This window comes from Tasmannia lanceolata, unplaced genomic scaffold (assembly GCF_043159265.1).
Source record: "Tasmannia lanceolata isolate RefF3 unplaced genomic scaffold, GAP_Taslan_0.1 ptg000012l, whole genome shotgun sequence".
In the NCBI taxonomy this organism is placed as follows: Eukaryota; Viridiplantae; Streptophyta; class Magnoliopsida; order Canellales; family Winteraceae; genus Tasmannia; species Tasmannia lanceolata.
In genome coordinates, this window is record NW_027518689.1 from 31,991,834 (window position 1) to 32,017,817 (window position 25,984).

General features: G+C 40.6%; 1 protein-coding gene across 2 annotated transcripts; it reads left to right on the top strand.

Annotated features, from left to right (window-relative positions):
• Positions 1-349: 349 nt before the first annotated feature.
• Positions 350-18,474, top strand: LOC143887851 (phosphoglycerate mutase-like protein AT74H). 2 transcript variants are annotated; one of them, XM_077392070.1, is made up of 5 exons: positions 357-910; positions 8,577-8,696; positions 8,850-9,063; positions 17,849-17,929; positions 18,066-18,474. In XM_077392070.1, exons 1-5 carry the CDS (start codon positions 457-459, stop codon positions 18,142-18,144), a joined length of 948 nt encoding a protein of 315 aa, XP_077248185.1. In that variant the 5' UTR covers positions 357-456; the 3' UTR covers positions 18,145-18,474. The 2 variants fall into 2 exon arrangements, with proteins under 2 accessions (XP_077248186.1, XP_077248185.1); XM_077392071.1 differs by lacking the exon at positions 8,577-8,696 and having other exon boundaries at positions 350-910.
• The last annotated feature ends 7,510 nt before the right edge of the window (positions 18,475-25,984 follow it).

The following is a 25,984-nucleotide window of genomic DNA, read 5'->3' on the forward strand; positions in this document are numbered from 1 at the left end:
GCCAAAGGCCTCAACCCTAACCCAACCCAAAATTAAATTTGGCCAGCTTTTCCCAAGCATAACCCAACCCAATCCTAGCCAAAATCGGATCGGTTCGGGTTGAGCCTGACCAAGTTGCACCCTTATAATTTTCTTTAAAAAATAAGAAAAATTATTGATTTTTGACAACTAATTTCCACGAAAAAATAAGTTTACCAAAAAAGCTACTTTTTTTAATCATATTTTTACTATCAAACATGTGCCTACGAAAGAGGACAAATTGTGCTGAAAGTATATAAAAATATCCTCTTGGGTCCCCACTCGAATAACAATTGAGCAAACACGCGCCCACCATACCTTCGCATATAAATCCAATCGTCACTACCGTTGTAACAGAAAAAAAAAGAAAAAAAAGATGGCAAAATAAAAACACAGAACACTCCCTTTCTTCTCTCTCTCTGCTTCAGAAAAACAACTATGGTCTCTCTCACTCTCCCCCCTTCGTTAACCTATTCACGCTTCCATTGCTGCGAGGACTCTCTCGGACGGTCTCGATCGAGACACGTGTCATCCGACAATGGATTAGGGGTTTTCCCTGAGAAATCTCCGGTCTCCGGTCTAATCCCTCGTCCTCGCCGGATAATTCTAGTCCGGCATGGGCAGAGTGAAGGGAATGTGGACGAGAGTGTTTACACGATGGTTCCTGATCCAGAGATTGGGCTCACGCAAAAAGGATGGAAAGATTCTGAGGAATGTGGTAGGAAGATTAGGGATTTGATTGAGAAAGATCAAGTGGATGATTGGAAGATTTATTTCTATGCTTCTCCTTATGAAAGGACTCTCCAGACTGTTAGGGGATTGGGGAAGGTGTTTGAGAGAGATCGGATTGTTGCTGTTAGAGAGGAGCCTCGTTTACGCGAGCAAGATTTTGGTATGTTAGTTTCATGCTATCTTTTTTTTTTTTTTTTTTCAATTCAATATGCTGAATTGCGTAAAATCTAGCAAGTATTGAGGTATTGAGTTATCTAGTTCTGTACTTTGTAAATTGAAATGCATCTTATGTGATGTGATTTGGGATTGAGAGAGGATCAACAGTGAGTGTATTATGTTATGACTTTGTTTCTTTAGAATTGGAATGAAGTGTTTATTTTGTTAATTTGGACTTAAGAGTGAGTGAAAACTTGAAGTTATTTAATTTGAATTTGTGTATGGAAATATAATGTTACACACAAGACTGACAATTCATCACAATCTGACTAGTAACTAGTCGCTGGACTCATTACTCATCTATACTGTATAATGGGAAAATGAGGGTGGCCATGGTGAAGCACTGAGGTTATTTAAAAGCTTCTTAATGTAAACGTCAGAGCACCAGACCCACTGGGAGTCTGAGGATAGATTCAGGCTGGCTGGGGTTATAGTGTGGAGGGACATCTTGGGATTTATAATTAACTTCTCAGAAGGAGAAAGGTTCGGGGTCTATTCTGGCGATCGAATAAGGTTTTGGCTTCATAAGTGGTGCTCGCAGCTTCCCTTGAAGGACATATTTCCTGACCAGCCTATTTGTGGTAGCAGCATCCAAGGAGGTTTCAGTGACGAAGGAATTTCTTCGGCAGAGAACTTCAGTCTGTCGGTAGGTTATTGGTGACATTGGAAGGGTGATACATCAAGATGGATGCTGAGGATAAACGGGTTTGGATCTGGAATTCCTCTAGGGTGTTCATGGTCAAATAATTCTATCATCTTGTGCCTTCTCCTGCCTCTTTCAGAGTAGCTATGGTATGAACCTTCCAGGTTCCGCCCATGGTATGTACATTTGGATGGGCTGCCCTCCTAAACAGGATTCAGACAATCAACTTCCTGCTCAAAAGGGAGATGCTGATCATTGACCATTGCCCTCTTTGCATAGAGGTCGGGGAATCGGTGGACTACAACTTTATTCATTGTAGGGTGGCTAGGGAGGTATGGAGCCGCATCCTGATAAGATTCGGATTATCGTGGGTTTTCCTCGCCATGCTTATAGAAGTGTTGGAGGGATGGACAACTGTCCCGTGGGAGAAAAAAGGAAAAATTCTTTGGAATGTATCGTTGTTGGCTACCATTTGGGTCCTTTGGAAGGAAAAGGAATGCCGGAGTTTTTAAGCGATACTCTAAAAATTCTTCTTTTCTTTACTATAAAGTGGTAGCCCGAGTCATCTTCTGGGTAAAGATTCTCCCGTGCTTTAGGTTTGTGTCCGCTTTCGACCTATAGAAAGGGTGGCAAGAAATATGTGTTAGCAAAGAGCAGTGCCCGAAAGGCTTGAAAGTGTGGGAACCCTTTCCCAGGGCTATCTAAAACTTAATCTTGATGGATCGAGCTTGGGAAATTCCGGTCCGACCAGCTTTGGTGGTGTTTTGAGACATGAAGCCGGGCCCGTGATTTGGGCTTTCGCGGGTCCCATAGGTATCACTGATGCTAGTGAGGCGGAGCCCGGAATTTACACTTGGGGGGGGGCCGGACTAATTTTCACTTGCCTGCATTGGTCATTGGCGGAGCCATGGCCACTAAACTACCTAAGCATGCATGGCTGTACATGCACTTTTAAAGGGATTTTGCAAGTCATTGGGGGGGGGGGGGGGGGGGGGGGGGGGGGGGGGCGCATTGCCCTCCTCATGCTACATGTGCCTCCGCCCCTAGGCGGAGGTGACAACTGCACAAAACAAGATAGAGAATTGCAAAGGGTTGAACCATTGACTCTAAAGGGGAGCTAAAACCTATATATTAATCTTTCAAAACCCCTTGAGATTTTGAAAAATCTCTCACCCCTTCTTTTTGTTGATGACAAAGAGGGAGTGAAATTGGAAGATATGTTTTAACCCTTGGCAATTCTCTATCATGTTGGGATGATTCCAAACACAAATGATTGTGTGTACTAATAAGTTTCGTTATTTAATTTCTAGCACAATACCAAAGTCAAGGAAACTTGGATCAAGGCTTTGAAGCATGCTTGAAGATCAAAGGGAGGGATATCCATGAAGATCAAAGTGAAGACTTGAAGTTGAAGTCCAAATGGAAGATAAAAAAGTTAAGTCTTTTGAATTAGACTGTAAAATCCAATCCCACTTAAGATCCTTTAGAGAGGCACTTAAATTAATCCTAAAAAAGGTTAAATGTATCATAAAAATCTAGTGGACCAAGTCCCATAAGCCAAAGAGGAAGACAAAAAGGAAAAAAAGGCTAAAATTGGCTGGGTCTGTGTCCTATGAATAATAACTATAGGGATTTTGCAAATATTTTTGAAATTATTTTTAACCAAAAGTAGGCTCTCTTAGCTTTCTGTAGAGCACAAGATCATCAAAATCGGATAAGACACGAGAGAGATATGAGCTTTTGAAGTTAACTGCACAAATATGGAAACAGTGAAACAAAATCGTTGACAGACATTTGCGTCTGGGCAGTCGTCTGGTCGCTGTAACGACTAGTTTTTTACTAGCTGTTAGAAGCCGAAACCGCTAGTTTTGCTTGGTTCTTTTATATAATGGGGTTTCACTCCAAACTTTCAAGACACACTCTCAAACAACTTTGGAATATACTATTGAGTGATTTCACACCTGCCTCTCTTGGTTATTCTTGTGAGGGATTGGACTTATGCTTAAACTTGTATATCATTCTACTTTGTTTTTTAGCCAAACTGTTGTAGCCTTTGAAGGCATTCCCTCTTTCTTTACTTTATCTTTGTAATTGGCAAGTCTTTGAAGACGCAAAGACATCTCTGAAGGTGAGTGCCTGGGTGACGCCATCCATCTCCGTTTCGCAAGTGTGTCGCTCAATCATAGCCGAACTCATCTTTCAAACATGCCTCCCATCGAAAGGATTCTGACCCCACATGATGATTGAAGTTGCAAGTGACTGCACTCAATTCCGCCCATCCCTTCCTGAGACTCGGGATGAAAGAAACCTTCTAGATAGAGAAATCCCCCCGGTCCCCCCTATTAGTAAGGCTCGACTCCGATACCCCCGAAAGGAAGGCCTAGTTCCCCCTATCAATGGAGAAGGACGTGTCCCCTATTCGTGCCTTTCAAAGGTAGATGGTAAGACTGCTGCCGGAATACTGATCGGAGCCTTTTATTTGAATATCAATCTCATCGATATCATCGATCTCATAGGTATCATACCAAATCCCATCAATCGAATCACTTTTTCGAGAAATACGAGACATCTAAGTCGTACAAGTAAAGAGATCTATTCATTGATAAGAAAAAGAAAAAACGTGATTTCTATCTAGGTAAGTGATGTCCCCCTTTTCTAATAAAGTAGCAAGCCGAACTAATGATTGTCGGGAGGCGTTCAGCTACCTCGATTATTGTATTGGTTTGATCTTCACCATTAAGAAGATCAGGTTTTAGCGGAACCACCAACGGTTTTGGTGGAGTGGAGGTAGGTCTTGGGTTTTGGACCGAACTACTATAAAAATCTACGGTGCACTTTTTCTTATCTTACTCTCCGATTTTATTTGTGCATCTTGGTTTTTATTTTCTTGGGTTTAATTGTTAAATTTGTTCCTTGGTTGTTTAGTTTGTTAATTAAGTTTTTAAGAAGGGTAAATTTTTTCTAAAACCCAATTCACCCCTCCTCTTGGGTTGCCTTCACCTGGGCCTCACATAGGGGTTTTCATATATGTAATTTGTAGTCTTTCAAGCTAAATTGATGCCTAAGATTTTTTTCCCCTCAGATCAAACCATAATATGAGGTCCTTTGCTGACTTCATTGCTAAGTTTGAGCTAGTAAACCTTCCTCTTTCAAGGGCTTCCTTCACATGGTATCGTGGTTAGAGTAGAAGTCGTATTGATCTCTTCCTTATTTGTCATGGTTGGCTTGAGTTAACTCCTAAGGTTTTTCAGAAAGCCATGCCCCACTCCGTCTCTGATCATAGCCCACTTATCCTTGATCCTTGATTGGAGTCATGGGGGCCTCCTCCTTTCAGATTTGAGTTATCGTGGCTTTGCTTTCCTAATATGGTGGAAAAAATGGGTGATTGGTGGTTGTCTGCTTCTGCAGAAGGTCCAACTGATGTTTTGATTGGCCTAAAATTGAGGTTTGTGAAGAAAAAGTTGAAAGAGTGGGTTGGTGGAAGGAAACTTTGGATTGAGGATCGCATGGTTGAGCTAACTGCCTTAGAGGAAAGTGGCCTTGGTGACGAAGTGGAGTGGGAAGAATTGGGAAGGTTAAAAGAAGAGCATAAAAGTGTGCTTTTTCAAGAGGAGATTTCATGGTGTCAAATATCTAGAGTGAAGTGGTTGTCGGAAGGGGACAAAAATATGGCATATTGTCACGCTATGGCTAGTGCTAGGAGGAAAAACAGAATAGAGTCGCTTAATGTCAATGGAAATATGGTGAATAGCAAAGAGGAGATCTCTAAAGCTATCTTGGATTTCTATTCTTCTCTATACTCATCAGAGAATACGGTTCGACCCATTCCCGAGGGAGTTGAGTTTAATAACTTATCATTAGAAGGGTGTTCGAGGTTGGAAAAACCTTTTGGGGAGGAATAGATAGAAAGAGGATTATTTTCTATGGGTAAGGATAAGGCTCCTGGGCCCGATGGCTTTTGTTTAGCGTTCTTCCAATCGTGCTGGTCGTATGTGAAGCCTGACATTTTACAGTTCTTTAATGAATTATATGATGGATTGTCTCTGGATAGGGGAACGAGTGCGACTTTTATCACCTTTATTCCTAAGGTGGAGGGGGCCTCAAAGGTCTCGGAATACCGTCCCATTAGCTTGGTAGGATGTTTGTATAAATTGTTGGTAAAAGTTTTGGCAGATAGACTGAAAAGTGTGCTTCCATTAATTATCTCGGATAGTCAAAGCGCCTTTGTTAGCAAGAGGCAAATACTGACTTCTATAAAAAATCTGGAAAAGGTGGTGTCTTATGTAAACTGGATATGGAGAAAGGTTATGATAGAGTTGAGTGGGACTGTTTGGACTACCTCTTTGGGAGGATGGGTTTTGGTAGCTGGTGGCGAGGATGGATCAGAGAGTGTGTTTCCTCTGCTTGGTTCTGTATTCTTATTAATGGATCCCCTAGAGGTTTTTGTAAATCATCTAGAGTTTTAAGGTAGGGGGATCCCCTTTCTCCCTTTTTGTTTGTTATAATTGCCAAGACTCTGAGCTGGTTAATAAAAAAGGGTAATAATTTGGGGCTATTTGAAGGTTTCTAGATCGGCCGTGATTATCTGGAAGTGTCATTACTCCAATTTGCAGATGATACCCTTCTCTTTTGTGCTCCTGTGGAATATCAGATTTTGAACTTAAAAGCTACTCTCAGATGCTATGAAATGATTTCAGGTCAGAGAACCAACTTTCAGAAATCTAGGTTGTATGCTTTGAACTCTTCACGGGATGATCTATGTGGTTTTGCCCGAATCTTGGGTTGTAAGGTGGAGGCTCTGCCATCTTCTTATCTTGGTCTTCCCCTAGGAGTTGGGAGACCCAATAAAGTATTATGGGAGCCTATTGTTGAAAGAATCGAGAGAAGATTAGAAACTTGGAAAAGGATTTTAGTATCTAAAGGAGGTCGGCTAACACTTGTTAAAGCGGTGTTAGGAAACATCCCTATTTACTTCCTATCTCTTTTCAAGTGCCCTGTGAGTGTAGTGTTGAGGATTGAGCAAATTCAGAGAAGGTTTCTATGGAGGGATCAAAGGATAAGAAAGGAATTCCATTAATTAAATGGGAATCTGTTTGCCTTCCATTCGATAGGAGGGGGGGGGGTCTGGGAATTGGAAGAGTTAGAGACTTCAATCATGCTCTTTTGGGAAAATGGTTATGGAGGTTTGGGGTAGAGGAATCTTCATTATGGGTGAAAGTGATAGGGAGTAAATATGGTTTCTCGGCTGGTAAATGGGGCTTGGAGGACTTATATAACAAAAAGTCGATAACAGTGTGGCGGGATATTCATAAGCTGAGTTACCTTTTTTATGGTGGCATTCGATATAAAGTCTACTCCGGTGACCGTATTAGATTTTGGGTTGATGTGTGGTGATCAAGTGAACCTCTTGTGAGTTTGTTCCCTGACTTATATGCGGTTGCCTCCCAGAAGGAGGCATTAGTTGGTGAATGCTTTGAGTGGGAGGGCAACAGTGTGAATTGGGTGCCAAGTTTTAGAAGGAATTTTTTCAATAGGGAGTTGGATTCAGTTTCCCAGCGATTAAAGTTAATTGGGGGAGGTTACATCAAAAGATCTGGATATGATAAGAGAGTATGGATTTGGAATTTGTCTGCCCTCTTTTCTGTTAAGTCCTTCTATCATCATCTTGTGCCCTGCGGTGTACGCTCTATCTCAGCCAAGGTATGAAAATTTCGTTTCCTTTGGGTGGGCCGTGATTCATGGCCGAATCCAAACGATTGATTTTCTTTAGAAACGGGGCATATTGCTCGTGGACCATTGCCCCTTATGTTTGGAAGATGGTGAATCTATTAACCATCTATTTATCCACTGTAAGGTTGCTAGAGAGGCGTGGAGCCTCATTCTTGTGCGGTTTGGAATATGTTGGGTTTTTCCTCGATCTATCCCTATTTTAATGGCTTACTGGGAGAGTGTCCCTTGGAAGAAAAAAGAGAAGGTGTTATGGAATATTTTGTCTTCTTGCCACATGGTGGGTTATTTGGAATGAGAGAAATCCTAGAGTCTTTAATGGGTTGGCCAAATCTCCATATTGGCTCTATATCAAAGTAATTGCTCTTTCTATTGCTTGGGCGAAGAGCCTTTCATTGTTTCAATTTGTCTCGGCCCTTGATTTATGGGAGGGGTGGCAAATAGTGTGCAATGAAAGTGAAGCAAGATCTCAAATCATTGAACATTGGGAGCCTCCTTTGGTGGATTGGCTCAAGTTCAATTTTGATGGGTCTAGTTTGGGCAATCCGTGGCCGGCGGGCATTGGAGGTCTATGTAGAGACTCTTTTGGGTCGGTTTTGTAGTCCTTTTCTGGCCCTATTGGAGTTGGTGATGCAATTGAGGCGGAGGTTAAAGCGGTGTATCAAGGAATTATAAAAATTGACAAGGCTCTTTATAGTGAGACAATTGTAGAGGGTGATTCTAAAAATGTGGTGCGGTGGCCTTCGGGTTCGGCGGCTCCCCCTTGGAGATTTTCATCTTTTTTTTTACGAAATTGCGGATTTAACTCAAGGATCCTCTATTGTATTTAATCATGTAAGAAGATTTGCTAATTCTGAAGCAGACTCTCTAGCTAGGGATGGTGTGGTTAGGGTGAGGTTGGAATGGTTTGATTTCCTTCCCCCCTGATTTCTTGGTTTGTTTTGTATCTTTTCTTCTCTGTTTGTTCCTTTGAGGACCTCCTCGGTTCTCTTTATTAACATTTCAAAAAAAAAAAAAAGATTTTTTTCCCCCTAATTTCTTGTTCAATTCTATGTGACTGACCTCTTAGTGATTTGATAAGTTTGTCTAGAACTTGTATCTGGTAGATATTTGTGAAAAATCTTTCTGATTTTGTTTACTGTTTATCTTTTTAAGTTTGTCTTGAACTTAAATCTAGTAGGAATAATTGGGAAATCTGTCTGATTATGCTTACTGAGTCCTTTCTACTATTTGTGAAAAGGAAATTTTCAGGACAGGGAGAGAATGCGGATTGAAAAAACTATTCGTCTTCGCTACGGTCGTTTCTTTTACCGCTTTCCTAATGGGGAATCAGCCGCTGATGTTTATGACCGAATTACTGGTACTACACAGAATAGAAAATATGTTCAAATACACCATGCACTGTTTGATGCATCACTTAGGATATACTCATTAATTGTTTTTTTTTTCCTTTTGATCTTATTTTCTACAATTAAGGTGCCGAGCTTCAATTTATGGAGTGTTACTGCTACAGGCTTCCGGGAGACCCTCAGGGCAGACATTGACATTGGACGCTTTCAGCCACCTGGGCAACGAACAGAGAACATGAACTTGATAATAGTGTCACATGGCCTAACATTGCGAGTTTTTCTGATGAGGTGGTATAAATGGACTGTAGAGCAATTTGAAGGTCTCAGGAATTTTGGCAATGGTGGAATGCTTGTTATGCAAACGGGCTCTGGTGGAAGGTAGTTGTTTGATTTTATATTCATTTAGATTTTCCATGGAGTGCATATTAACTACAAAAGTATATTCAAAGTTGTTGCTTTTATATTCATTGCAATATTAGGGCCTTTTGTTTCTAGAATTTCCATGGAGTGCCTATCACTTATGAAACATTTTCATCGGAACTCCAATAGCTACTTATTACATTTCTTTGGACATTATGGGAACATAAAAAAGCTTGACTTTGCAGATGCTATTAGAGTTGTGGTATATGATGCTGAAATTCACTTTTGTTAGAAATGGTGATTAGGTTAATGAGGAAGAAGAAGAGTGAAGATGATGGAGAGTCTCCACTAAGGAGCTCCCTCATGTAAATGATGTATATATAGGCCCAACTAGTGCAACGTGTGTACAATGACTACAATATCCTCTAGCTTACAAGTAATGCCTAAACTACCCCTACACATTATTCAACACTCTCCCTCAAGTTGGAGTGTATATACTATGGAACTCCATCTTGTTACAAAGAAAACTACAACAAAAAAATAACCATATAACAAAAAGGACAATAATCTCATACACACAACCAGCTTGGTACCAAACTCCTCCTCAAGCTGGTGTGGTGAATACATAATGAAAAATATAACAAAAAGATTGCAATGGTCACAAGAGTACATCAGCGAGATCAATGGCCATCGGAAAAGAACAACGCCCCCTATAGCAGCACTAGGGCGAGAGCAATCACAACAGGGCCTCCCGTTGAATGAGAACCCGGCTAATAAATCTGCACACTACGAAGGATCGAATGGAGACACCTTGGCAGGGAAATACAGCGATCCAAAGAGCAAAATAGGCACACCAAAGGCGTGCACACGAGCAACGACGAAGTACCATGAGCAGAGACATCAGTTGAGCAGTACAACACTAATAGAAGAAGAACAACCACCTAAAAGATGAACGGAACCAACCAATGATGGGGAACACCATCGTTTGGAGATACAAGGTCGACAGGGGACACCGTTGCCTGGAGATAACATGGGGATACCATCGTCTGGAGACAAGGTGATGCAGCACCGTGAAGGGAAATAGAAGAAAGGGGAGAGAAATAGACGTAAGGGGATAGAAGAAGAAGAAGAGAATATAATAGAATGAGAAGAATAGAAGAAGAATAAGAAGAGAAGAAGAGACGAAATTAGAGGAGAAGAGAAGAATATGAGAAGAGGAGAAGAAGAAGAAAACAGTTGAGGGGAGAATCAATCTTTATTCAATAATCATTCAAAGTTAACAATAAAGCTGTAAAGAGGCCTATATATAGGCAAATAAACGACCTAAAAAAAAATAGAAACCTACTAAAATCATAATTCTTAAAAATAACATGAAAAATAAAATCCTAGAAACTAATAACATGGAAAAAATACTAGAAACTAAATAATGCGGAAATAAATCATAATATCTGCATCACAAGGTCGACGGGGGACACCGTCGCCCGGAGATAACCAACCAATGATGGGGGACACCATCGTCTGGAGACAAGGTTGACAGGGGACGTCGCTTGGAGATAATCAACCAACGACGGGGACACAATTGTCTGAAGACAATATCGACGGGGGACACCATTGCCCGAAGAAAACAAACCAAAGATGGGGGACACCATCGTCTGGCGACAAGGCCGACAGCATCACGTTGCCTGAAGAGATAAGCCCGAAAGCCAAGCTAACGATCAAGCATATAGCTGGAAAATGAGAAGTGGATTGCAACGCAAACCACGTTGAATGTGCAAAAACTATGCCAAGAACAAAAAGAAGAACCAACAATGCGAAGAAGCAACTAACATTGCGAAAAGGAAACCAAACAACCTAAGAATGGTGAAATACATCAACTAGAGAAGACAACATGACATACGAAGAAAAACAACCACCAACCAATAATAACACGAAGTATGAAGAACATAAAGGAATCACCAACAACACTCCTCGAGCGAGAGACTACATCAGCCCGGAGACAAAAAAAGACAACATCAGAACACTCCTCCTCAAGTTGAAGGCCGACTTGCAAAGAAAAGAAGACTTTCAAGGCACAAAATCCCTCTTAAATATTGCATCAAACACTTGGGGTGCACCTTGGAGAGCGAGGGAAAGGCCATGGAAGCAAAAAAAAAAAATAGAAAAGAGAAAATAAAGAATTTGGGGTGGAGTTTTGGGAATGGAAAAGGATTTTGGGGAGTAGATTTACACAAACACAAAGGCCATAGAGGCCAAAAAAAATATAAAAAAGAGAAAATAAAGGGATTTCGAAATGAGATTTGGGGTTGTAGATCTAGGGTTCAGGGATGAAAAAGGGAACTCAAATGGGATTGGTGGTGAGAAAGTATGGAGATATGTGGATATGGATGGAGAGAAATAAAAAACAGGAAGATGGAGATATGGTCACAGACAGAAGGGGGTTTTGCGTGAAGAGAGAAATAAAAAACAGGAAGATGAGAGAGATATTCTAGAGTGGTTGGCACACAACAAGAGAATATAGGGGAGAGAGATTCTCGGCAAATAGGTTTACATAAAACCCAAACATGGGTTTGCGCAAATAGAAAAAGCCACAGAGAGAGGATTTGCGAAGAGAGAAATCAGGGAGAGAAATCAGCAGTTTGCGCAAAATAAAAAAAGGAATGTAAGCATGGGTCTTACAGCAACAGAGAGAGGTATCTTGGGGAAAGATTTTGGGGATTTGAGGAGAAAATTTAGGGTTTCGGTTTTTCGGCAGCGAGAGATGAGAGAGGGTTGCGCGTGAGAGATTGGAGAGAGATATATACGTGAATGATAGTGAGAATGGCGTGGAGAGAGATGACTCTTCTTCTTTCCTTCTTCCTTTCCCAAGGATCTTTGCTCTGATACCATGTTAGAAATGGGGATTAGTTTAATGAGGAAGAAGAGTGAACATGCTGGAGAGTCTCCACTAAGGAGCTCCCTCATGTAAATGATGTATATATAGGACCAACTAGGGCAACATGTGTACAATGACTACAATACCCTCTAACTTACAAGTAATGCCTAAACTACCATTACACATAATTCAACTACTTTGTATACTCTTGGATTAATTCTGGAACTCTTAAAGGCGGATTTTTTTTTGAATGGTAAGGTGGACTTCTCCCTCGTGAACTTGTTTAGTATCAAGGGCTTTCTGTGCATGCGCATGCGCACGCGCACGCACACCCACACACAAACACATAAATATGGATTCGTAGAAAGCCAATTTTGCTGCTTACTTTTACAGGAGAGAATGGCCACCTCAGATGAATTAAATGAATAAGACGAAATCAGCTGAAAGGTTGAGTTCAGGTTGAGATAAATGAACATGAGTTGAGTTCAGGTTGAGGTCTATGCCAACTCGACCCGATTCAAACCCTACATTGTTTTTATTAATCTTTTATCATGTCTTCCTCTTTAATTTTCGCATTTCAAACCTAAAAGGCTAAAAACCCTAACCCATTTCAACTCTCGCCCCGTTCTCCCTCCTCATTTCTCTTCCCTTACACCTTTACCATTAAGCTCTCGAAATCCGGTGAATCTCCCCTTCCCTTACCCTTTGAAAATCCATCGTTTCTCCCAACTCTCGACCTCAGCTGTATCTCTGATGATTCTCTCCCTTCCTATGCCCACTGCAAGAAGAAGAAATGAAGAGAAAGGAATGGCTTTCAGCATCTCTAATCCCTGCGACATGTTGACATGAAACTCTCCCTTAAAAAGAACTTCTCTATCAATAGGTCTGCTTTTTTATGGTCTTGCATTTTGGGGGATTTCTTAGCTCTATTATCTTTTATATATCTCTTTGGTTTTTTTGGATCTATTTGTGAAATATTAGTATGGAACAATTGTTTCCCCTTTCTTTCAATGGTTTGGTGGTTCTGTATTCTATGGAGTTTATCTTTCGATGGTTTGGTTACTCTATTCTGTCTAGAGTTTTTTTTTCCTAGTCCTAGCGATTCTCTCCCTTCCTAAGCCCACTACAAGAAGAAATGAAGAGAAAGGAATGGCTTTCAGCATCTCTAATCCCTGCGACACGCTGACACGAAACTCTCCCTGAAATCACCTAGCAAATACCTAGAAAAACATGCACAAACTAGAGATTTTAAAGCCTAGTAGCTTTACAGATGCAGTGCAATATTTTGCAGATGGTCTACATACTTTTAGTCGTATCTTATGCATGTTGACAGCTATAGCTATGTAATACTAGTGTTCATTTCTACAGTTTGTTGAAACATATGAGCTTTTTTTTTTTTTTAAAGTTAGAGATTTATTATAAAGCGCCGACCATAGAAACATATGAGTTTGTGATTTAGCACTTCCTCTACATTGATGCTTTCATCTATCATATGGGCCTTCTTTCCAACTATAGATTTTTTCATTAGGGATAAAGTTTTCGTTTGTGATCATTGCTGATTAAATATATTTATTACTTGCCATTTTTAAGAATAGTTTTCTTTGTACATATTGAACCATGTAGAGAGCTCTTTTTGGTTAGTGAAGAGTGCTCATTCACTAAAACCATTTTCATATTATATGTTAATAAGAAGTCCTTGGCTTTGTTGCATCTGCAATATCAAAACCATCATTCATCTCATATAAGTTAACATCTTCTGTCACGTTTGTACTTTGTATGCATATGAATTTTGAATATAAGGATATATACAAACATATCTGCTACAAAATTCTCCTTCTAAAAGATTTTATTTTCGTGGGAGTCCTCCCACAATTGTACAAGTTGTTATGTATATTTCCTCCCTTGAGAAGGAGACTATCTGATTCTATTCAATAGAAAAAGATTGAAGGAGGAAATTAGCCTCGTTAGGAGGAAATGCATCTTCTTGATGAGCCTCACCACTGAACAAAAAAAAGATGAGAGAGGAACGATGGGAACTAGGATGTTTTCATGTTGTATGACTTTGATGTATTGCTGAAGTGTTGTGGTTAGCATAGGGCTTACATCCTTAGCTTAGGACATGCCTAGATGTAGGTATCATCTGCAGTGAGAAGTTAGGAAATTAGACACATCATAGTAGGTAGGCTAGTAGCTAGGTGCGTTATGTCCATGTAACGGGGAGTGCCTTAGGATGGGCTTTCCAACTATCAAGGTAATTGTAGGCAACCAAAGATGGCAGCCATTTAGTGGACACTTAATTCAGACGCTTGAATTAACATGAAGTTGTGAGCGAAAAGAGATGTAATGCAGCCCTCTCATCTGCCTATGTTCTAAGCAGTTACTAACTGTTGTGTAAATTAAAAAAAGAAAAAAAATCCCTTGTGTGGTAATAACAGGTTGCTTTTGGTGGCGTTTGTGAGCCTTTTAAGGATTTGAGTCTCTTATGACTGATCCATGGGATCTCCTATCTGCAGTGACTGACCATTCCCATAATAACTGAGTCTCTTGTTGTGGTTGCTAGCTGTCTTTGCAAACAAATATTAATGTTTTTGCCAATTTTTCCCAGCATGGGCTGATTTGCAATGACTAAAATGGTTCAAAACTCATGTACAATATTGTTCTTGTCAAAAATGCCTATTCAGTTTTTCAAATCTTTTTTTTTTTAAACAAAAGAAAACAAATGACAAAAAAAGAAAAGAAACGAAGGAAAATATTACAACAATTGCATTTCGTATCTATAGAAGAACTACAAAGTTTGGGCTAATCTACCTGCATGAGAGTTTCCTTCGCAATGAATGTAGAAGGAACACTCGCTGAGGCACCAAAAAAAGGAAAAAAGAAGAAGAAGGGTGCGAGCCATATCCAGTAAATACCTCATCTTCCGCTCAGCAACCCCATTTTGATGTGAAGTATATGCAAAGAAAAATATTCTCTGGCATTGTCAGTACATAGACATCCAATAGAGCATTTATAATTGATTACAAAGGTGAAAGTAAAAAGTGCGAAAAGCAGAGAACAGCTCAGGACTAACTAGACGTGATGGGAATGACACACGATGGTATTTGCCCAACTCATAGGGCTCCCTCACAACGAAATGATGTAACAGGACTCGAGACAAGGCCATATTGGCGCAACTTATCGAAGGAGGGATGTCCCAATCGCCAGTGCCACTGAAAGGTGTCAACCGAGCTATGTAAAGCGATTGTGGTCCTCGGTTGATCAAGGTAATAAAGATCGTTCACCTCACGACGCGAACGAATCGTCCTCCTTGTCTTCGGATCCTGAAAAACACACGGAGGGGTAAAACATACAGAACAATTTAGATTTTTGGTTAATAGGCTAGCAAAAAGTAAATTTAAAAAAAAGTAAAATTAAAAGATCGGAAAATGGGGTGGCGGATAATCTTGCAAGGAGAGGAGTTCAGCTCGAGTCTTTGGAGCATTATGATTTCCTTCCTCCTTGAGATCCTTTTTTTCTCGCTCTCCTATTCATTATGCTTATTTGTTCTCTTACTTCCTCTCTTCCTTTTATTTCTATTTGACCATCTCGATCTCTTATTAATGCAATTCTTGACCATTTAAAAAAAGAAAGTAAATTAAAAGAAAACATAGGAACGCACAATACAGAGGATAAAGAAAGACTAGAGGACAGAGAGGCTACCCCTACTTCTAAGATAGAGGGATAGTCCCATCTGCTAAAGTAATGGAAGAAGGAGATAAAAGAGAAGACTGACCAGCGCCATGACCACGGCGCCCACGACCGCGGCCGCCACAGACACCACAACCGCTACAATCATAACTAGACTGCACAAGTACAGAGTGCTCAACTGATGAGTCACTCATGCCCTCAGCTCTCATGGAACTCTAAACACGGGAGAAAACCTCGTCAAGGAAGTGAGAGAACTGAGGCCCACAATCTGCTGACAAATAGAGAGGAACTCGAGCCCTAAGGCATCCAGGAATTGCGCCACTCTCACGTCCTCCTGACGCCTGGCTAACACTGTAGCATCCGTGGTGAATGGCAGGTACATATCAAGTTGCTCACATAAAGTCACAAATTGGGTGTAAAAATTGGACAATGGTTCACCACGCTGCAAATGTAAGAGTTCCGAGTAGACATTACAGATCCTCGTCAGGTTGTTCACACTGGAATAGAGGGTTTCAGCACGTTTTCAAATCTCTTTGGAAGTGCGAAGATACATCACGGGACTAGCAATCTTCGGTTCCATGCTATTCCACAAAAGAGTCTTGATAAGCGCATCCTCCTGTCTCCACTTCGCGTACGACTTGTCATCAACAGGGGGCATTCCGTTCAATATACTCAACTTTGCCCGTAGCCAGAAGAAAGGTTTCAACTGCCATACGCCACGTATGATATTTAGAGCCATCCAACTTGATGGATGCCATCTAAACCATTGGGATCTCCATGTTTAAGATGAACTAGTAGATGTGAGATGAACTAGTAGATGCATCCATGAATGCGTGAAGCGTAGAGGAGGGATGTCAACCCACCACTAGAAGAAGCAATAAGAACAACCATCAAAGGAAGAAAATCACTAGGGCGTCAAGGAGGCAGGCCAGCACAACATCAAAAGGCTTCGGAACAGAAAGGATCTGAGCACACAGGAAACAAAATAATTGTAGACGAAGGAACCACCAACAACATAGTTCTAGAGGCTCACAACAACAAGAAATATGGGTCAGAAGAAAAGGTTCAAACCATTAGAATGACGGATAGAGGCGCGGCAAGCGTAACTGGAGGGTTTGGTTGGGAGAAAACCTTAGAATGGGTTTTGGAAGGCATGGTGCGGCATCCAAGGGAAGGGGTGGGGGTGGTGCGGCAGCAAGGGAGGAGGTGGGGGGTGGGGTTGCTGCCAAGGGAAGGGATGAGAGTGGCAGCAGCTGGTGAAGGTGGGGAGAGAGAAGAGGGGCGGCGGCTGGATTGGGGCAAGGGAGAGGGGCGGCGGCTGGTTTAGGGCAAGGGAGAGGGGCGGCAGCGGGGAAAGAGAGAGGAGAGGGGCGGCGGCTAGGGTAAGGGAAAGGTTCTTTTTGTGTGTGTGTGTGTGTGTGTGTGTGTGTGTTGCTTCACTACTGCGGAATAAGAACCCAGAGCTCTTATACCATGTTCGATCTAACCTAATATCAATGGAAGAAAGAGAAGTAGAGGAGAAGAAGAGTGAAAAAGAAAGTGAGGGAATGTAATTGATCTCTCACAATGTATGATGTGTGTGTGTGTTCACTTAGGGTTACATACAAAGACTAAAATACCCTTCTAACAACCAAAATATATGGGTATGATTATGGTGTGGGTTTCCATGGCCAATGTTCCGAACATAAATTGTATTAATTTATGTATTAATATGTGATGCTGCCATAAATGTCGTATTGAATTTTTCATCTGCAGTGACCTTGAATTTCAGGATTTAGAATGCCTAGACCTGTAGGTTTTGGATACTGAGATCCATACCCAAATAGCTGAGCTAGATTGTCTTCCTCTAACATAACATAGGTTACATGTGCTATCACTTGAAAAAATCTTTGCTGGACAAAGTAATCAATCTGATAATTAGACCTCATAGGCTCATACATGAACTCATTTGGAATTGGCAAAACACGGTGTTGACTGTTGGAATTTGTCCCACGAGCCTAACAAGAGTGCCTGTAAGAAATGAAAGCTCGAGTCCATGGGAAATTGAGGTTCCCTTCATGAAACCACTTCAACACTCCATCTAACCATATGGGATAATCTTGTTTCCTTTCTAGAATAGCAATGTCTAACACTACTTTTATTGTAAATATTTTTAAGTTTTTGATATTCCTTGTTTTAAAGTTGAAGCTAGAAGTAATTTATAATTTGAAAGTGAAATTCCATTTACATCTATGATTTGAACAGGTATAGCTTATTAGTTCATCACAGCATTGAGGAGCTGAGAGAGCTAGGTTTAACAGATGCGATGCTTACTGATCAAAACTGGTACCAGATTGTAGCCTTGCATATTTCTCTGTGGTTCCGATTGTTTCAGTTCCAGTAAATTGAAAATTTCTAACGGACTATTTCTTTTCTAAACTTGATTTATGCTGATCATTTTATTTCTTGGTTTCTAATCCAGGCAAAAAACTGCGAGGCCTGGTGAATTGAATTATGACTGTACAACATCTGGACCATCTTTCTTCACCCATTTTAAGTAAATTAGTATATTGGAAGATAGATGTGGGTGGATGATGGCGTTCAGCAAAGGATATCCACCATAGCCGCGATGCTTGGAGCTGCAACTTTGGTATGTTCACATAGCCTGCCTTAAGCTTGGTAACAGTTGTTTCCTGGTTAGGTTCAGCTTTTGGGTGAATTGTCTTGACCCAAAATTTGTAAAGCTGTAAAAGATAGCTAGACTGACAGATAATATAGATAGCTAGAATTACAGAAAATATATATACCAACTGAAAAAGCATGCCTATAAGCAAAATGGAGGGATGCTTTGAATCACATGTATGAGCGATTTGGTCTTGGCCTTTGCATCTTGATAATGAGCAATTGGTCTTGGTATGTGTTAAAAGTAAAAAAAGAAGAGACTTGGATGAGATGAGTCAAGATGTAGATGGAGGGAGAAGAAGAAAAGAAGAAAGAAGAAAGAGATATTGTTGGGTTTGGTAGAGTAGCCCCATGAAATCCGTTATATAAATATACACACACACACACACACATATGTATGTCTGTCTGTATGCACGTATACGGGTTGAAAGACAAATTATGATATTGCCTTGCCATAATCCACATGATAACTCATTCTAATCTCAACACTCCCCCGTCAAGTTGGAACATATGTATCATCGATTTCCAGCTTGGAACAAAGAAAACTAAAAGTCTAATACATGTTTAAGTAAAAGAGTGAAGAAGAAAGGTCTTGGAGAAGATCAACCAAGATCTAGAATAGAGGGGAAATAATAGGAAAAGAAAGATGTTATAGGGTTTGATGGACTAACCCAATGGAATTCGTAGTTTTTTATGTATAAAAGTGTTGAAAATAAAAATAACTATAATGTCATCACTGATAGTAGACCTTATCATTTTTTGGAGGATAACAGTTTTATTTATTGCTGTAACCAGGATACAACAATGGGGATAAGACGTCCTCGAGAGTACAAGGAAAACAGCAATCATCCCAAAAATCACAACACGCCCCCATTAAAGCACTCCTTCAGAACTCGGAAAAACAACTATAACATAGCACATCGGTTAATTTTTGCACAACAGATTGCGTAATGCCAGCAGAGGCATAATTTTCTTACAATCTGTGAAGTGTCCCTTGATATTGTCGTGATCTCTCTGACAGTTGTTGCTACAGGAGTTGGTTTTGAATTTCACAACCCCAAATTGAGCTCATCAAGAGAAGACTTATAATCCAAGATCCTAGCCTCAATGGTATCCCTACTTGGCTCCCAACTGTTAAGAGCAGAATTCCTTTTCTAGAATCCCATTGCCAATGTTGGTACCCATCTTATCTGAAATCAATCCTACGATTCCAGGACCAGATAGATCTCGCACACCCAGCAACCTTGAAGTCCTTGGAGCAGTGATCCTTCTGTCAGATGATGAACGGTTAGCAATAGCATTCCACTAACCTGCTGAAACAGCAGATCGTCTGCAAGCTTAGTCCCTTTGTTCTTAATGAGTTTTAAACCAACAGTATCATCCGTTAATTTGCTACCCTTCTATCCCCTCTCCTTTTGTTTTTCTATCCCCTCTCATCCCACCTCCAATGATGAGATTCTTCTTCTTCTTCCTTTCTTTTGATGATGGATTTGATGTTTTATGATTTGGACGAGATCCTTAATCTCTGGTATTATGTTGGCGAGTTTCCAAGGGCCAAACTACTTGCAGGTTGCCCAGGCAATGGCATTTGTAGAGTCTCCTATTATCACTCAACGATTGCCTTTGGGTCCCGAACTCCATATGGGGAAGGAGCGTTGTCGTTTGCGAGGTCTCGATCATTTACATGGGCCCACTTCTCATTCCATTTGTGGGAATTTGATGATCTATAAACCGTCCCTAACGAACGATCGGCTCATGTTTGAGCATGATGACTCACTTCGTGCCGACCTGTTGCCAATAAACTTTCTGCCTTATATGAGAATGGAAAACTGGAGCATATTCTGCATCGGTGGATGAAGAATTGCGAACATCAGAATTTCTGGTTGACCTTTTGCCCAGAAAAAAAGATACTTTTTTTCCATTCGAGAAGATGGACCAAGCCGGGCTTGTGTGTACCATCTTAAGCCCCACAAGAGGGCTTTTGCTTCTGCCTTGTTTGCATCAAATTCTTCCTCCGGCTCAGAATACGACATTAAAGGGCCGTTTGGATACGCGGATTTTAGAATCCGGGATTTCTTCAAAATTGTAGCTAAGAGACAAGAGAAGAAGCACACCAGCCATCGTTTTTGACTTGTTTTTTCACTTTTCGCTCTTCTTTCCGTCAGCAAGAGAAGAGCAAATCCTCCCATATTTTCAGATTTTAGAAATCTCAGGATGCAGGAGAGATTTTTAAAACATGAATTTCTCACTTAAAATCCAAGAAACGCTGTCAGGCCAGCATACAACAGCTTCATCATGAAACTAAAAACCTGGATTCTAAAATCAGCGTATCCAAACGGCCCCTAAATGTCTTTCATTTGATTCACGAATGACACCTCCTTGAATAAAACCTCTTTGTATAACACCTCCTATGTCTGCTCTATTGGGGTTCCCTTTAGAGCTACCATCGAAGTTGACTTTTAGTGAATCTACGGAAGGAGGTAGCCATTTGGGAGTAATTTTGTACTTTGCTTTTATTTCTTCCATTCGAATCACGAATAACACCTCCTATGTCTGCTATACCGTGGTTCCCTTTAGAGCTACTATCAAAGTTGAGTTTTAGAGAACCAACACATGGAGGCAGCCATTTGAAAGTAATTTTGTACTTAGCTTTTCTTTCTGTCACGACTGTTGCCATTCTAGGGATATCTTTACCGTAGCTGGATTCCTCCATTTTGACTTGTTCTGGTCATGGAAACAGCCTCTTTGCAAAGCAGGGTTAAGACTGCATATATCTAGCCCTCTCCAGACCCCGCAATGGCGGGTAGCCTCATGCACTGGCCACCATTTTTTTTTAAAAAAAATTAATCACCGACATAAAATAAACCATCAAAAACACATTTTAGTCTCGACACTACGTCTTTTACATTGAGACAAGTTTTCTTTTTTGCTGATGGAAGACTGCTTTTCTTCTGTCTTTTGCCATCAACTTTGGCAGTTTGGCCTGACATGACATTAGTGGACCCAATTAGAGTTTCTTCCTGATGTGCTGCCTCATAGTATTCGTCCCCAAAGCATGGAGGTTGTGTGTGTACACATATGGAAATGATATCCGCACTCCCTATTTTGATGAGCACCTCTCATGATTTTTTTCAACTTTTCTTAGAACAATGGGACTGGAGAATCCACTCTCCTGTGTGATCGTCGAAGATTGAAATGAGAATATACGAACTTTGGAAAACAACAAAACGAGGACATGAATAATTCAAGGCCCAGCTTCTTTCATTTTTTATTGAAGGACAGGAAAGGAGAATCAACTCTTCCACTTGACTGTCCAAGTATGAAATGATACTGGGCGAACTTTGGAAAATATCTATACGAGCACATGAATAATAGAAGGCAAACCTAGTCTCTTTGATTCCTGGACAGTGAATATAGAACAATCGGAATAGAATATTTAGGGGCTGTTTGGATACGCAGATTTTAGAATCTAGGTTTTTAGTTTGAAAATAGTGTAAAAGAGGGTTCATGATCAAGCTGTTGTATGCTGTCCTGATAGCGTTTCTTGGATTTTAAGTGAGAAATTCAGGTTTTAGAAATCTCAGGGGTTTTTAAAATCTCTCCTGCATCCTGAGATTTCTAAAACCTGGAAATATGGGAGGATCTACTACTCTCTTGCTGACGGAAAGAAGGGCGAGAAGAAAAAAACGAGTCAAAAACGACAGCTGGTCCGCTTCTTCTCGTCTCTTACCTACAATTTTGAAGAAATCCCAGATTCTAAAATCCGGGTATCCAGGATCTGCTACTCTCTTGCTGATGGAAAGAAGGGCGCGAAGTCAAAAACGACGGTTGGTCTGCTTCTTCTCTTGTCTCTTGGCTACAATTTTGAAGAAATCCCAGATTCTAAAATCTGGGTATCCAAATGGCCCCTTATTACTCTTTGTGCGAGCGTCAATGATTGAAATGAGAATCGGCAAACTTTGAAAAATAACTTGATGAGGACATGGGTAACAAGATTGGAACCGAGAGTGTAACCTAACAAATCCCCACATGCCTCATGTATGGAGTGGTAGTTTGCCATTTTCTTGGAGAAAAAGCCAAAAATCAAGCGAAAGATTGGTAATGTGTTAAGGGACTATTTGTTCTGTTCCACTGCTGGTCCCAAATCGGTCACCATATCATTATTCAAGAATTTATAATCTCTAACATGTATGTACTGACGGGCAAACATTCTGAAAAATGAAGGGCTTTGATAAATTCGCACCTTTGAAGGAAGGTATGTGGCAGACTTTTAACGCTTTTTAATGTAAATTCACATCAAAGGGGTGCGAATTATCCTACAGGGGGTGCCAATTTATCTTTGCCCAAAAATGAATTGGGCATGGTTAAACGACGGTTTGACCCATGCCAGTATTAAGAAGTTGTCCAACGTTTGTGTATCTCCCTTGTTGGAACTGCACAAGTCAACAGTAAAAATGCAAGATAAATGTAGAAGTACCAATTTCAAAACAAGGGGTTGCTGGTATGGTAGACAATTCCACATTGATTCTCTTGCTCCCATATTTAGAGCCGGTGACTAGACCTGGCAAACGCAACCCATGCCCGCGGGTCGACCTAACCCACCCGTAAATTTGCGGGCACGGGAGGGTTTTAGTGACCCGCCAAAACCGATCCACGGGTGACCCAACCCGCAAAAACACAGGTCGGGTCGGGTCAACCAGCGGGCACCCGTGATTTTTTGGATTTTTTTAAACATTTTTTATTTTAAAATAGAAAATGAGATCAAGGGCTAAGAGCATCTCACTTTTTGAGCTGGAATAGTGGACTTGTGTTTGGAAATCAGCCCTTCTAACAGCATCTCACTTTTTGAGGACTCCCAACCTCCAACAACTCATCAGCATTACTAATTTACTATACATGAATACACTCCCTATTTTTCAAAATGGATGATTGGAAGGTACAGGCCACACCATAGGATGATCCAAACCGTGCATTTGATGGGCCATAATGTAAATAGTTTGTGCCCAAAAAATCATTAGCATAGGATCATTCTAACCCTCCGATCTAAACTGGGACTAACAATATGGAAACTTCTACAGATCGAACGGCTGAGATTGTCCTATGGCAATGATTTTTGGGGCACGATCTATTTACGTTGTGGCCCATCAAATAGACGGTTTGATCATCCTATGGTGTAGGTTGTACCGTCCATTTTGAAAATTAGGGGCTCATACATAGAAGGGGGTGAATTTATCACTTCCCAATAAAAACTTTGTTTTGGAAAAACATGAGGGTAACCCGCGGGTCGACCCGACCCACCCGCACTGGGTATGGGTCACCCGGTTGCTGACCCGTAGGAATGTGGGTCATTTTGACCCGCAACCCGAGTGACCCGCACCCACATGACCCGCGGGTCGACCGAACCCGACCCAACCATTTCCTAGGTCTACCGGTGACCACGGAGTCAGGGATAGAAGATAAACCCCCAAAGCATCACCACCCCACCGCAGAATGGATGTAGCCTAACCCTAAGACTCAAAATAGAAGAGCACCATTGAGGGGTTGATACAAAAAGGCTTGCTGAGAAGCGGGAGGGCCCATTGTCTCTTCGCCCAGTACCAAACTTCTTCTACCAGGAACCTATCCCTCAAATTGCCTATCAAGCAACTTTTTAGGGTCTTCTTCCTATCATTAACCACATCGATTGGGATAGTGAACAAAGAGGTTTTCTCATCCACTCTAAAAATGAGGTTCTCCTTGGGGGTTGTCTTAACCCATGTTTTAGCCACCTCTACCTTTTTTTCTAATCTTCGCCCCTAAACATTTCCTGCAGACACTACGTGATCCAAAGTTGTTGTAGCTGCACTTCAAGCATTTTCATTCGCTTTCGCTTTGAGTTGGGCCAAACCTCCTGCCTTCATCGGTACCATTTCTGAAGTCTAACATCCTTGTCATCATCTTCAGGTCCTCCTGACTCCCTAGAGACCGAGGAAAAGATCTGGGAGGAAGCCATGCTAACTCTCTACTCCCCCCTTAGCTTATAAAAATCAGAGATCTCCGGTGTAAATACCTAAAAAACCCCAAATGAAAATTCATTTTTTCCCTTTGGGGGAGGGGCTTTTTGTCCCTCTTGTGTTTTATTTAATTAGGGTTTCTCAAAGAAAGCCTATAAATACATCTCTTAGGAGTTAATTAAAACCCTAAACACGTTTTCTACAGCCTTAAGAGAAGATCTCCGTGTGGGAAAAGAAGAAAACAAAGTTTTGGAAATAGAGAGTGAAGATCAAGGTAAGAACTATGTTCTTTATTGATTTATGTTATTAGAAACCCTAAAACAAGAATTCTGTGATCTTAAAAAGGTGAAAGAGAAGGTTTGATTTTGTTTAAGATGTGTCTTATGACTGATCTCGAGTTTCTTAGGATTCGCTTTGTTATGGAATCCCTAACGAACCCAAGATCGTATCGTTTTGGTTTTTAGAAAAGTTTGTCTTGAAGGGTCGAACAAAAAAGTTTAGATTATTTTTATAATAATTATATGTGTCAATTCGAGGGTGCAAATAGATTAGTTGGATTCCTCTCGTCGATACGAATCCAATGGATCCAACCACGCGCGAATTGGAGCTAAAACGAGAAAGTTTGGTCCGTAGAAGTTTTGGAAAAATAGGGGACGAATATGAAATTATCTCAAAGAAATTGTGAAACTTTAAAAATTCATAACTTCTTTGTTTCTTATCCGTTTTCAAAGCTCTTATACTCTACGGACATGCCAGAAACGAGTATTTTCTGTTAAAAATAGTTTCAAAATTTTTTGGAGACTATAATGATTATAGTTCCAAAATATTAAAAAAGAACCCTAGGACGGTTTACCGATTCTTTTCCGATGGGGCACCAAAGGGTGTCTTGAGTAAGTATATATATGCCTGATAAGATTGAAATTAATAATAAAACTCATGGAGAATATTCATACTCTTGATTGTAGGTGATTATGAAAAGAAAAGTAATTCGATATCAAGGTATGTAATTTCGTACTACTTTAGTGATATGATTTGCCATTGAATGATATGCCTTTTTGATTTGTAACTCCCCAGTCTCTTTGAATATGTGAAACCTGTGATAACCTTAGTCTTTGATTTGGGTCTTGCATGCTTATCCTTTATTAAATACAATCTATTAAATTTTGTACTCATTGATAGCCTACGATTTTCGCATTGAATATGTGACCCTTTTGATATAAGAACCTTTTGATCATTTTATATTCCCAACTATTCTGAAAAATCTTGTGGAACAAATGTGAATCACAATCTTTGGGACTTTGTACGTACCTTTGGACTTTGTGTATATGTGAACACCTTTTGTGAGGCTTAGGTATATATGTAAACTATAAGAGCCTGCACCAATGGGGGTTATACGTTGGCTTTTGGGTCCCGTCAGTGGGTGCTATATGCTGATCCTGTCGACAGGTATATGAACTCAGAAACTAGTTTCGAACCGCGGGCAGTCGGATAAAATAACTTGCTTTTGGAGCTAAGCTGATTACCTTTGGGTGATTTCGTACATTTTTATCGCTTTCAGTGATCTCTTAAGACTTTATGACTCCTCTTATTGAGACCCTCTCTAATGTGATACTTTGAAATATTACTTTGGGAGCTTTGTTTCCTCAGTTATTGTATTTGTATCAATCACATCATGTGCATCTTATACCATTTTCGTTTACCTATTAACCCTCTCTATGTAGCATGC

What these genes read in the sequence shown, in the direction of transcription:
- LOC143887851 (XM_077392070.1), top strand. Translation starts at nt 457, where the DNA reads ATGGTCTCTCTCACTCTCCCCCCTTCGTTAACCTATTCACGCTTCCAT. An exon ending in TGTTTATGACCGAATTACTG is followed by an intron (nt 8,697 to 8,849) that starts GTACTACACAGA and finishes TTACTGCTACAG; the next exon opens with GCTTCCGGGAGACCCTCAGG. An exon ending in CAAACGGGCTCTGGTGGAAG is followed by an intron (nt 9,064 to 17,848) that starts GTAGTTGTTTGA and finishes TGATTTGAACAG; the next exon opens with GTATAGCTTATTAGTTCATC.